This window comes from Cetorhinus maximus, chromosome 7 (genome assembly GCF_964194155.1).
Source record: "Cetorhinus maximus chromosome 7, sCetMax3.hap1.1, whole genome shotgun sequence".
Classification (NCBI taxonomy): domain Eukaryota; kingdom Metazoa; phylum Chordata; class Chondrichthyes; order Lamniformes; family Cetorhinidae; genus Cetorhinus; species Cetorhinus maximus.
The window spans coordinates 65,429,866-65,442,350 of NC_135885.1; the positions used below are offsets into that span (position 1 = coordinate 65,429,866).

The window sequence follows — 12,485 nt, forward strand, 5'->3', positions numbered from 1 at the left end:
TATTGTAATGTAGCCAGAGAATCACCTGTAATGACTTCTCTTCCTGCTTCCCCACCATTAGTTCTGGAGTCCCCTAAGGACCTATCTTTGGCTCTTTCCTATTTTTCACCTACATGCTGCCCAATGTCAGGTTCCACATGTGCACTGACAGCACCCAGCTGTATCTCACCACCAGTTCTCTCAACCTCACCACTGTACCTGATTTTCTCATGCTGCTTATTCAACATCTAGTTCTCAGTGAGCAGAAATTTTCTTCAACTAAAAATTGGGAAGACCAAAGCCATTGTCTTCGGTCCTGATTCCTGATTCCATCCCTCTTCCTAGTGGCTGTCTCAGGATTAACCAGACCATTTGCATTTGTGGCATCCTCCATGAGCCTGAGATGAGCTGCTGACCACACATGCACTCAATCGCATATCCATTTTGCTACATAACCCCTTAAACTTTGTTGAATGCTTTCTAGAAATCCACATGCACATCTTTTACTGCATTCTCTTTATCCATCCAGTTGGCTACTTCTTCAAAAATTTATATTAAGTTCATCAAATGTGACTTCCCTTTAATAAATCTATGTTGTCTCTCCTTGATTGACTCATGCATTGTTAAATGCTCACTAATTTTACTTTTATATATTGAGTTAGGTGCTCCTGAGGAAAGATCCAACATTATGGTTAGTCAGGCATTTACATATATCATTGGTGCCTTTGTGCCTGTTGCCCTTTGGGAATAGGAGCCTCTGCATGCACTAGTTGTATGCCAACTTGAGGCACCTTCAGCTCTGCCTGCATTTATGGCAGAGCAGGTAGTGTGGGTGAGCACCTCTTCTACAGCTTAAACTGCCTGGTATCCCTTTGTTACTTGTCCTCTTCTTCCAAACATGTCAATAGAGAAAATCCCATGATTACCACAAAAGCCAGCAGGAATAATAATCAGAATAAAAATAATAATGATTAAAAGATGGCTGAAATAACCTTAACATTACTGTGCACATTTTATGTTTGTTTTTCACTGCCTGGCAACTTTAAACATTGTTTATGTCTGATGCACACCAAATGGCTTGCTTAGGGAAACAAAGCTATTCTCTAGGGAGCATCACCTGTCACAGACAGCCATTCAGATAATGTCCCTTTTATCACCACTCTCCTGCTCCCTGCTTCCCAAGCAGTTTCTTATTTATGTTATATCACTATTTCAATTTGATGTACCCCAATTTTAGCTAGCAATCTCTTTTGTAGAGATTTTGTTTCCTTTGTAGAAACTTCAATATCCCTCTGAACCAGCAGGTGGAGTTTGATTTTACATTGCACCTGGAGGATGCAATGCAAATGCAACCATGTCTTTGTACTGCCTTATGAATGGCAGCCTGGACTATGCACTAGTGGGTTATAATTCACTCAGGGAGTCTGAGGTGCTGTGACAACATGCAGTTTTACATGCATGTTGTGGTCCAGATCTATGGATAGTGACAATAGAGGTCCCAACCTTATTTCCAAACACATAGTTGACCAGGAATCTCTCCTGCTCTTACTGCCTGCCATTGTTGTGTGTTGGAAGGATTTGCAGGTTGATACTCAACCTGCTAGGTCATCTTATGAACGCACCTTCCTTGGTCAACAAGTCCTGGGGTGGAACTCAAACCTGGAGCTTCTGGCTCAGAGGCAGGGGAGGCTACCACTGTGCCACAAGACCTTCTTCTGGATTATGTAGTGGGGTTTGAATTCACAACCTCTGACGCAGAGCCCAGAGTGCTACCAACTGAGTCAAACTGACAACCAAAGGACTGGTGAAAAGCACCATAAACACTATACAGAAATTACATAGAGGGGATCTCGTTGGTAATGTTTAAATTATGATGGCATTCTGAAATGATTCTTTGAACTCAGTGTCATCAGTATTATAGAATAGCAATTAGTTTGAATGTAGTTATGCTTCAAGGCTGGTACATAATTCAGCAGTTCAGAAAACATTTTGTACATTCTGGGCTTGGTTTCAAGGATCAAACTTCATTACTACAGTTTCTAATGACAACACGACGAAGCAACAAACCAGTTTCAGATATAAACATAAGACCGCAAGCATATCTCATCACATGACAAAGGTCACAAGAATGTTTCTCTGATTTAACCAGAAAACAAAATTCATTATATTTTATATTGTTTCCTTTTATAGGCAAGAACTGCTGCAATAGTAGCATCAGGCACAACCATTTTACAACTCACCCTGTGGATTTATTCACAAGTATACATTACTTAAATTTCATTTTTTTCATTGGCATAAATTACCGGTTCAGTGAACACAGAAAATAAGTACTCAGGAGTTCTGAATGGTTGCAAATTTGGGGTGGGACTTCCTCAGTTAGAACCGGAAGACTCAAAACCGAGTGAAATCCGGAAATTGGAGGTGAAATATTAGCGTAGAGTGTGAGTTCCAGGAAGGTGCACTGTAAGGCTCGATACAGGTGGAAAGAAAGAGCGTTTGCTCGATATAAGCAACAGCGGGACAGAAAACTCCATTGTAGTGGTTAGCATTTGACCAAGGAAAGGGTGAAAACCTTTATATCAATTTCTAATGTTCGCGTGAGGTTTTCACTATGTGGCTAAAGCCTGAAGAAGTGCTGCTGAAAAACGCTCTCAAGCTCTGGGTGGCGGAGCAATCCAATTCTTACTTCATTTTACAGCGCAGAAGGAGACAAGGAGACAGCGGTGGGAAACTATCCGGTGAGAGACTGGGGAAGGGTAGGGTCATCTTTTGCTCGGGCTGATTCCGGTATCTCTGCTGAGATGTTTATATCTGGATTAGGAGTCTGAGGTAAATGGTAACTGACTCGGTTGGCACTGAGCCCTGTTGTGCTTTGTTTGGTTACCATTACGCGCTTGTTGAACTTTACCGGTGACTTATCTGAGCTAATTGTTACTTTTGTTTTTTTTTGAAAGCACATGTAGCTTCTGAGTTCATTTGTTTGCCCTTTCATTAATTGAACCAAATAATCGTGTTTTTTTTTAAACCATGTTGTCCTTGTGTGCTGAGCTGTATTTGCTGTTCGGGCTGGTGTGTGGAGAGAACCGCCTGCTACCGGAATAGTGCTGAGCCTAACCCCTGTCCGCACCTCACCTGGCTGGCCACAGCTCCAGCTTTTTGTCCCGTCTGATGCCATTTTACATTATACACGGCGAAGAACAGTCAGGGGTTTAAATTTAATCTGTGAAACAAGAAAGTGATTACCCACCCTTCCACAAACATCTAGGATAACCTGCGTTAGTGGCTGGTGATTTTATGCAAACGTGCATTATTAGCGTATCACTGTGGACAACCGCCGCACTGTTGCCATATATATATATATATATATAGTTATAAAAACAAAAAGCTAAAAGCTACTGCGGATGCTGGAAATCCAAAACAAAAATAGAATTACCTGGAAAAACTCAGCAGGTCTGGCAGCATCGGTGGAGAAGAAATCAGTTAACGTTTCGAGTCTTCACGGCCCTTCGGCAGAACTGAACAGAACCTTCAGTTCTGCCGAAGGGCCGTGAAGGCTCGAAACGTTAACTGATTTCTTCTCCACCGATGCTGCCAGACCTGCTGAGTTTTTCCAGGTAATTCTGTTTTTGTGTTTTTTATATATATATATATATACATATATATATATATATAGTGCCTGGCGTGGGTTCCCAGAGTGTGTCCAATCGGGGAGGGCTGCTGAAATTGAATCATGATTTTTAAGAATGCTGTTGTGATGTGAGCCAAAAACAATGATTGGTTTTATTTTGTTTCATGTTCCATTGTTGGGTTACTGTGAAATTCATGCTGCAGTGACAACACGTGCACTACATGATGAGGAAGTGTAATGGATTTAGAGATACTTCTATTAAATTGTATAAAGTTTCCTTATCTTGGGAGATAAATGCATTACCGTTCTTAAAGTGTCGGTTCGGTATGGCTACGTAATGATGGTTTAACGATGCTCTTGGCAGGACGGCTGAGTGGACAGGGATGCATTGACGGAGTTGGCTTTCTGGGTGATATTTAGGTGTCATTTGAGGTTTAATTGATTGCATGTCTGGTTTAGTTGTGAATTGAAGGGGTTGAGTGGAGTATGCCTATAGGGAGGATTCCTGAAACTTTTAGTAACTTCCTATCTCCAGGTGAAGCCAAAATGCTTGCATGCTGAGATTGGCATAAATCGCATAATGGCTTGTCTACATTAGGGATGGGAATCATTGACCCTGTCCTTCATTTTTTTTTAACAATGTTCTTTAAATGTGGTGTCACTTGCCAAACCTCTGTCCACCTTTCTTGTAACTCTACAACTGATTGGATATCTACCCCACCATAGCACTGAAATTGCCCTGTGCCTGTGACTGTTAATACCATCCCCCCTCATCCTTCTCCGCTTGTCTGCAGTCCTTGATATGACATACTGTCCTGCTCTAATGCTTCTCCTCTTGTCATCCAGCTGCATGACTGCCTTTATCTAAAGTCACTCTTAACTACTTCATAGAATATCCTGCATTAACTTCTGTTCCCACCCTGTACTACTGGGTCTTGGGTCCAACAAGGATTTATCCTTATTTCTTGACTCTGCTGCAGTTTGGAGACATGATCTGAAAATCCAACATCAGATTCAACAGGGTACGCTGATGGCCCTTACCACACCACCTCCTTTCTTAACTGCTGCATTGCCTGTGTGTTGTCAAACTGCTGGCATTGAGTTCTGGATCAGCTGAAATTTCCTCCAATTAAATATCAGGAAGATTAAATATCAGGAAGACTAAAGCCATTGTCTTTTGTCCTCACCACAAACTTCATTTCCTATCCACAGGTTCCATCCCACCACCCTGGCCAATGTCTCCGGCTGAACCAGACTGTTTGCAAACTCGGCATCTTATTTGCCCCTAAGCTGAGGTGCCTAATCAATATCCTCTGCGCCGCAAAGACCAACTACCATCTCCATATTATTGCTTTGTTCAGCTCTTGCTTTAGCCCATCTGCTGTTGAAAACTTAATTGAGGCTTTTGTTCCCTCCAGACTTGACTGTTTGAGTGCTCTCCCTGCCAGCGTCCCAAATTCCACCCTCCATAACATTGAGCTCATCTAAAACTTTGCTGTCCTTATGCTAACTTGCGACATGTCCTGTTTATTCATCGCCCCTGTGCTTGCTGACCTATATTGATTTCTGGTCCAGCAATGCCTCAATTTTAAACATTTCATTCTTGTGTTTAAAGCTCTGATCTCCTCCAGCGATACAACTCTGGACTCTGTGTTCCTGCAACTCTTGCTTCCTGTACATCCCTCACTTCTTTCACTCCACTATTGGTTGCCGTGACTTCAGTTGCCTAGCGCCCTAAGCTCTAGAACTCCCTCCCTAAACCTTGTGTGTCCCTCTCTCCCCTCTCCCCTCTCTCACTGAAATCTACCTCTATGACAAAGCTTTTGATAATCTATCTTAAAGTCTCGTCCTTGACTCGATGTCCAATTTTGCCTGATTATGCTTCTATGTTGCACCACAGAACATTTTGCAATGTTAAAGGTGCTATATAAGTGAATGTTGCCATCCTTTTTCTATCACTGGATAGAAATTGGCCAATGAGCAATGGGCATTCCTTGTCTTTTAGCAGCAAGTTTGTGGCTGGATCTCGAGGGGGTGGGGGGCGGGGGAGAGAGAGAGAGAGAGAAAGAAAGAAAGGAGGTTTGGCAGTGCTAGCCAGGCTTCTGGCATTGTGAAGGGTCTGTATCCAGAAAAGGAACAGAATATATGCAGTTTGTGCCATTAGCTACAATCCCCATCTAACCCCCAAACTGTAATAGGGTGGGAAAAAATATTTTGGAGTTGGAGATTATTAATGCCCTTCTCGTGTTCATATCCGGACTAGTTTTCTTTATAAGCACATGTTTCTTGTGCACTTGTGAGCCCTTCTGTCATGAAGGAGTTGCCATTTCTCAAGGTTGACTGTTAACCGTAACAAAAACAGAAACAGAAATACCTGGAAAAACTCAGCAGGTCTGGCAGCATCGGCGGAGAAGAGCACAGTTGACATTTCGAGTCCTCATGACCCTTCAACAGAACTAAGTAAAAATAGGAAAGGGGTGAAATATAAGCTGTTTAAGCAGGGGGTGGGGGTGGTGTTGGGACAAGCAGCCAGTAATAGGTGGAGATAACCAAAAGCTGTCACAGACAAAAGGACAAAGAGGTGTTGAAGGTGGTGATATTGGCTAAAGGAATGTGCTCATTAAGGGTAGACAGCAGGACGAGCAAGGTACACATAGCTCTAGTGGGGGTGGGGTGAAGGAATACTAAAAGGGCTAAAAGGTAGACATAAACAATGGGTGGAAATACATTTAAAAATAATGGAAATAGGTGGGAAAAGAAAAATCTATATAAATTATTGGAAAAAACAAAAAGGAGGGAGAAGAAACGGAAAGGGGGTGGGGATGGAGGAGGGAGTTCAAGATCTAAAATTGTTGAACTCAAAATTCAGTCCGGAATGCTGTAAAGTGCCTAGTTGGAAGATGAGGTGCTGTTCCTCCAGTTTGCGTTGAGCTTCTCTGGAACAATGCAGCAAGCCAAGGACAGACATGCGGGCATGAGAGCAGGGTGGAGTGTTGAAATGGCAAGCGACAGGGAGGTCTGGGTAATGCTTGCGGACAGACCGAAGGTGTTCTGCAAAGCGGTCACCCAGTCTGCGTTTGGTCTCTCCAATGTAGAGAAAACCACACTGGGAGCAACAAATGCAGTAGACTAAGTTGAGGGAAGTGTAAATGAAATGCTGCTTCACTTGAAAGGAGTGTTTGGGCCCTTGGACGGTAAGGTGAGAGGAAGTGAAGGGGCAGGTGTTGCCACCAATATCCATTACAAGCCTACCGACTCCCACAGCTACCTTGACTACAGCTCCTCACACCCCGCTTCCTGTAAGGACTCCATCCCATCCTCTCAGTTCCTTCGCCTCCGTCGCAACTGTTCTGATGATGCCACTTTCAAAAACAGTTCCTCTGACATGTCCTCCTCCTTCCTTAACTGAGATTTTCACCCACGGTGGCTGACAGGGTCCTCAACCGTGTCTGGCCCATCTCCTGCCTCACGCCTTCTCCTCCCTCCCAGAAACATGATAGGGTCCCCCTTGTTCTCACTTATCACCCCACCAGCCTCCGCATTCAAAGGATCATCCTCCGCCATTTCCGCCAACTCCAGCATGATGCCACCACCAAACACATCTTCCCTTCACCCCCCCCCCCCCGGCAGCATTCTATAGGGATCGTTCCCTCCAGGACACCCTGGTCCACTCCTCCATCACCCCCTACTCCTCAACCCCCTCCCATGGCACCTTCCCATACAACCACAGAAGATGCAATCTTCTGGCAGACTGGGTGACCGCTTTGCAGAACACCTTCGGTCTGTCCGCAAGCATTACCCAGACCTCCCTGTCGCTTGCCATTTCAACACTCCACCCTGCTCTCATGCCCACATGTCTGTCCTTGGCTTGCTGCGTTGTTCCAGTGAAGCTCAACGCAAACTGGAGGAACAGCACCTCATCTTCCAACTAGGCACTTTACAGCATTCCAGACTGAATATTGAGTTCAACAATTTTAGATCTTGAACTCCCTCCTCCATCCCCACCCCCTTTCCGTTTCTTCCCCCTCCTTTTTGTTTTTTCCAATAATTTATATAGATTTTTCTTTTCTCACCTATTTCCATTGTTTTTAAATGTATTTCCACCCATTGTTTATGTCTACCTTTTAGCCCTTTTAGTATTCCTTCACCCCACCCCCAGTAGAGCTATGTGTACCTTGCTCGTCCTGCTGTCTACCCTTAGTGAGCACATTCCTTTAGATAATATCACCACCTTCAACAGCTCTTTGACCTTCTGTCTGTGACATCTTTTGGTTATCTCCACCTATTACTGGCTGCTTGTCCCAACAATGCAGCCCCCCCCCCCCCCCCCCCCCAAAACTTAAACCAGCTTATATTTCCCCCCCCTTCCTATTTTTACTTAGTTCTGTTGAAGGGTCATGAGGACTCGAAACGTCAACTGTGCTCTTCTCCGCCGATGCTGCCAGACCTACTGAGTTTTTCCAGGTATTTCTGTTTTTGTTTTGGATTTCCAGCATCCGCAGTTTTTTGCTTTTATCTCTGTTAACCATGACTTGTGGTAACTATTCACTTATATCATTGCTTACAGGCTAGGCTTAGTCTAACTTACTTGTATAAATAAAGTAACATAATAGTAAAAAGTCAGAAGTTATCGAATGACTTAACTTTTAAACAGTAGAACTGGGATCAATCTCCATTTTCAAGAAGGCACTTCTTAATCTCTTAGCAAACCACTGTAAACAGAATCTTATGATTTCTCATGGTACTATTCCCTGCATGTATTGTTAACAAGGTGACCAGAGATCTGATATGTAAGAATATACTTTTTCTTGAAGCATTGAGCTTCATATCTTTGAATTAGCTCAAAAAACAGCCTTGTGAAGACGACTCTGCAGCTAAGTTACATTTTACAATAGGATTCTTAACATCTCATAGTTATCTAAGTTACATTTTACGATAGGTTTCTTAACATCTCAGTAGTTATGAAATGTAAAGCTATCTATCTAGGAAATGTGTCCCAATTACCCCTGTCTGTCCAACTACCTATTTACACAGGCAGGTCAATATATTTGCTGTTTTGTAACTAAGTGGAGGAGAGCTGTCTTTACTTTTATGAGGGCCAAAATAGGAAAAAATCCTACTTCTGTTGATTTGCAACAGAATACATTTAACTGCTGGTGTCTCTGGTATGTCCCTGTGTGTACCTGGTCCAAATCTTGCCCTGTTAGTCTGTTAATGTGATCGTTCTGGTAAACTGAGTCACTGAGAGGACTTCCCAAAAGAAAAATCTGTCACTATTCCTGTTCCCATCATCGTATATTAAATGTATTATTGTGAATTGCTCTCTTTGTTTTGCAGGTAGAGGTTGTGTGGGTGAAAGTTACCATTGTTGGGTGTTATGTGAAGTGAAAGGAGGGTGCTTAGCATGTAAAGCATTCTTCACCCAATTGAAAACTTAAACCTATTAAAACAGTTGTATTTTTTTTCAAGGGTTCAAAGATTCTTGTGGGGAAACTTTCTCGCTTATATCTGGTGCCTCCCCCTGAGATTGGGGACTTGTTTTGTTCTATAATTCTAGCCTAGTACCATATACTCCACTGTTATATTCCAAGGGAAGTTTTCTAACCATGTACATTATGTAACTTGAATAAATCTAGAGTTTGGTGCTGGAAGATCTAAATGTACATCTATGGAAGCTTCCTTACTAAATACTATAAAGTCATAGTCATTTACAAGTTATTAAAAATTGAACAAACAAGTTTTAGTATTGCTGGAAAAAGAGACATGTTGTCGAAGTATTTCATCTTGCACTTGTCAGGACAATTCGCCAGAATACCAAATTATAAAGGGAACAACAATTTATACTGCATGAGAAGAGAGTGCTGATCGGTTGGCAAGTGGATTCTGTTTGTTTGGCAGAGGTGTTGCCATGGAGAATGCACCAGTTAGCTGATAACTGACAGTTAACTGCTAAGCTTTGTTTAAATTCAAACCAGGCAGGTTGACTTTGGCGAAGGCATTGTCCTGGGGAATGAACCAGGAAATGGCTGTTGCCTATTTTGCTTAGTTGAAAAAGGTGTTAATATCTGTGTGTTTAAGTGACCTTCAGGATCAATTCTGCTCTACTGGATTGAGATTCCCCTGGTTCATTTGAGCCAGGTCATAAGAGATGGAAGGTCAGTATATAACCTTATGCCCCACCGCCTCCCCATAAATGTCAGTAACTGCTGCAAAACAACCTCCTTTTGCACAAGAGAGACTGATGATGGCCTTTTATTTTTTGCCATTTACAGTCCTCCTGGGTGAATCTAAACTGCAGATAGCATTTTGCTCTGTTGCTGGTAACAGGTCTGATTTAGAGGTGAAATTTGCTGGAATTGCACAATGAGCCCATCAATGTATGCAGAGAAAAGACAAATTAATGTTTTGGCATAGACCCTATAGAACCAACTTCAAAAGTGACTTGTTACTTTAACCAGATATCAAAGAATAGAGAAAATGATGGAAACAAGTTAACCTTTTATTTATATATTTCCCACATATTTCCTTGATTTGAGAATACCAATTATGGACAACCTTGAGTCCTCTGTAAACCAGGATGAGTTTCCAAAACTAAAAACTGTTAATAGCAGGCCTATAGACTTTTATCCCATTGGTTCAGATTCAAAGCTAGATGTACCAGTTTTTAAAAACTCTTTAAATGCCTATCCTATGTGACTCAGCTTTTTGGTCACACTTTTTATACCATCAATACCACATTTTCCTTCAGTCATGGAATGAACCTATTCTGGGATGTAACATTTAACAATGGATTAGGCAAGTGGTTGAAGGGAAAACAGATAAAGGTGTGTGGAAATCAGGCAGTTACGTGGGATTAAGGCATGTTGTTGGCTATCTTCCTCCATGAGGACTACATAGCAAAATGGCCTGTTACTAAATTGTAATTTCTATGTAATACTGACTTAAAATGGAAACATTGTTTCTCTAAATATGAGTGATACTGACACCTGCAGTTATTCCCTGTAGCTACCAAGAAAGTGGTGGTGACCTGTTGCCTTCAACCCCTGGTGGTCACACAAGGGTAGAGAGGGAAATTTCCAGGCCTTTGACATGGTGACAGTGAAGCAGCTGTGCTAAATATGCAAATACTTGGAAGTAATAGTGTTCTCGTAACATGGTTGCTCTCATACTTGATGGTAAAAGGTTCAGGCTGGACTTGCCTGTAAGGTGCTACTTTGAGTCACTTTGAATCATTCTATCTTGTTGGAGCATGGTAACATAGGAACTGGAGGCCCATGAGCCAGCTCCTCCATTCAATTAGGTCATGGCTGATCTGTACCTCAACTTCATTTTCCTGCCTTTGCTCCATGTCCCTTGTTACCCTTACCCTATATAACAAAAACTCTATCCATCTTCTTGGTCTTGAACTTCAAGTGGCCCTGTGCTACAGCCTTCTGGAGGAGAGTTCTAGAATTTCACTATCTTTTGGATGGACAAAGTGCTCCCTGATTTCAATCCTCAATGGCCTAGCTGTAATTATACTCCACTGTTCTCTTTCCTCTAGTGAGGCAATCCAGGATAGATAAACTATTAATTCCCATTATCATTTCAAAACACTGAATGTGATCACCTTGAAATCTGAGGAATTTGAGCCAAGTGTGTGCAATCTGCCAGCACTATTTTTAACCCTTTAAGTCTTGGAATTTGCACTGTGCCCCTTTTCAAAGCCAATCCCTCTTCTGAGGTTTGGGCCCAAAACTGGATGCAGACCCCATGGATGCATAGGTTCCGACCAAGACTCTGTGCAGCTACAGCATCACTTCTTCGCTTTTTGTATTTCAAACCTCTTGGGATAAAGGCCAATATTCCATTAGTCTTTTTGATTATTTATTGTTCCAGTCACAGGGTTACCTAAAATTCTGTGCACTTTCCTTTTGCCAATAATCCGCTGTGCAGAACTTTATCAAACACCTTCTGGCAGTCTGAAGAGACAACTGTACAAATTCAACTTGATTAGTTGGACATAATCTGCTGTTCAAAAATTCATCAGATTCTCATCAGTGCTCTATTGTACTGTCTCTAGGAAATCTCTCTAGTACATTGTACTGTCAGGAAGAACTGAAAGTTCGAATTGAGACAATCGGTCATTCAGCTGTTCTGCTTTACTCTCTGGCATTCTCTCCTAAGACTGCTGTCTGCTGCCTATTTCACAGCCTGCAAAAGCCCCCTGAAGATTTCATCCCCATTCCAAATTCCTTTTTTTAAAAATTGTGTCCACTCCTTTCCCTCAATTGCTGTTTTTTATTCTCTCTTGAGAGAGAGATCTATATTAATTGAGCCCATGGCACGCAGGCACTGGTACAAATCACGAGTATAAAATCATGGCTGAAGTTTTACTTTTCTATTCCTAATCAAAAACAAGGCATGTTCATATAGTTTTGACCTTCCAATTTATGTGACTAAGGGCCAGTTCAATCAGTGACATAGTGCCTATCAGTTTCCTCCTCCAATCCTTCCCCTGTAAGAGTTTTGGCAGAAATTTATGATGGGATAATGTCAGGCAAACTGATTTCCCCCTTCTGTGCCACCTAAATTGATTTTGGGTAAAACATAGATATCGACTGCCCATGGGGACTAATGGAAATTGGGAGCAGAAATCGTGGATAATTTCTCTTCGTGCACCCCCCCCAACCCTCCCCCAAACCCCACAATCTTCCCTATTTTCCCTACAGGTGGAAAATGGAAAGGATTTAGCCTTTGGAGGGTTATGTTGAACCTTTTCTATCTGACCATGGTAAACACTTGAACCGTGTTATGATTTATTTGTAATACTTTGAAGTAAAGGATTCAAGGTCTGTGGCAGCCATTTAATGCATAGCAAGCTCCCACAAGCAGCAAT

The 12,485-nt window shown here is 42.2% G+C and overlaps 1 protein-coding gene across 2 annotated transcripts in view; it reads left to right on the top strand.

Moving 5' to 3' along the window:
- Nucleotides 1–2,366: 2,366 nt before the first annotated feature.
- The window catches only part of tbc1d8 (TBC1 domain family member 8), a 111,522-nt gene continuing 101,403 nt past the window's right edge, over nucleotides 2,367–12,485 (top strand). Inside the window, exon 1 of one of the 2 annotated variants that reach the window (XM_078545634.1) lies at nucleotides 2,367–2,717. In XM_078545634.1, the coding sequence (XP_078401760.1) occupies nucleotides 2,591–2,717 (127 nt within the window). In that variant the 5' untranslated portion in view covers nucleotides 2,367–2,590. The remainder of the gene's footprint in view (nucleotides 2,718–12,485) is intronic. The other variant, XM_078545635.1, reaches the window with a different exon arrangement.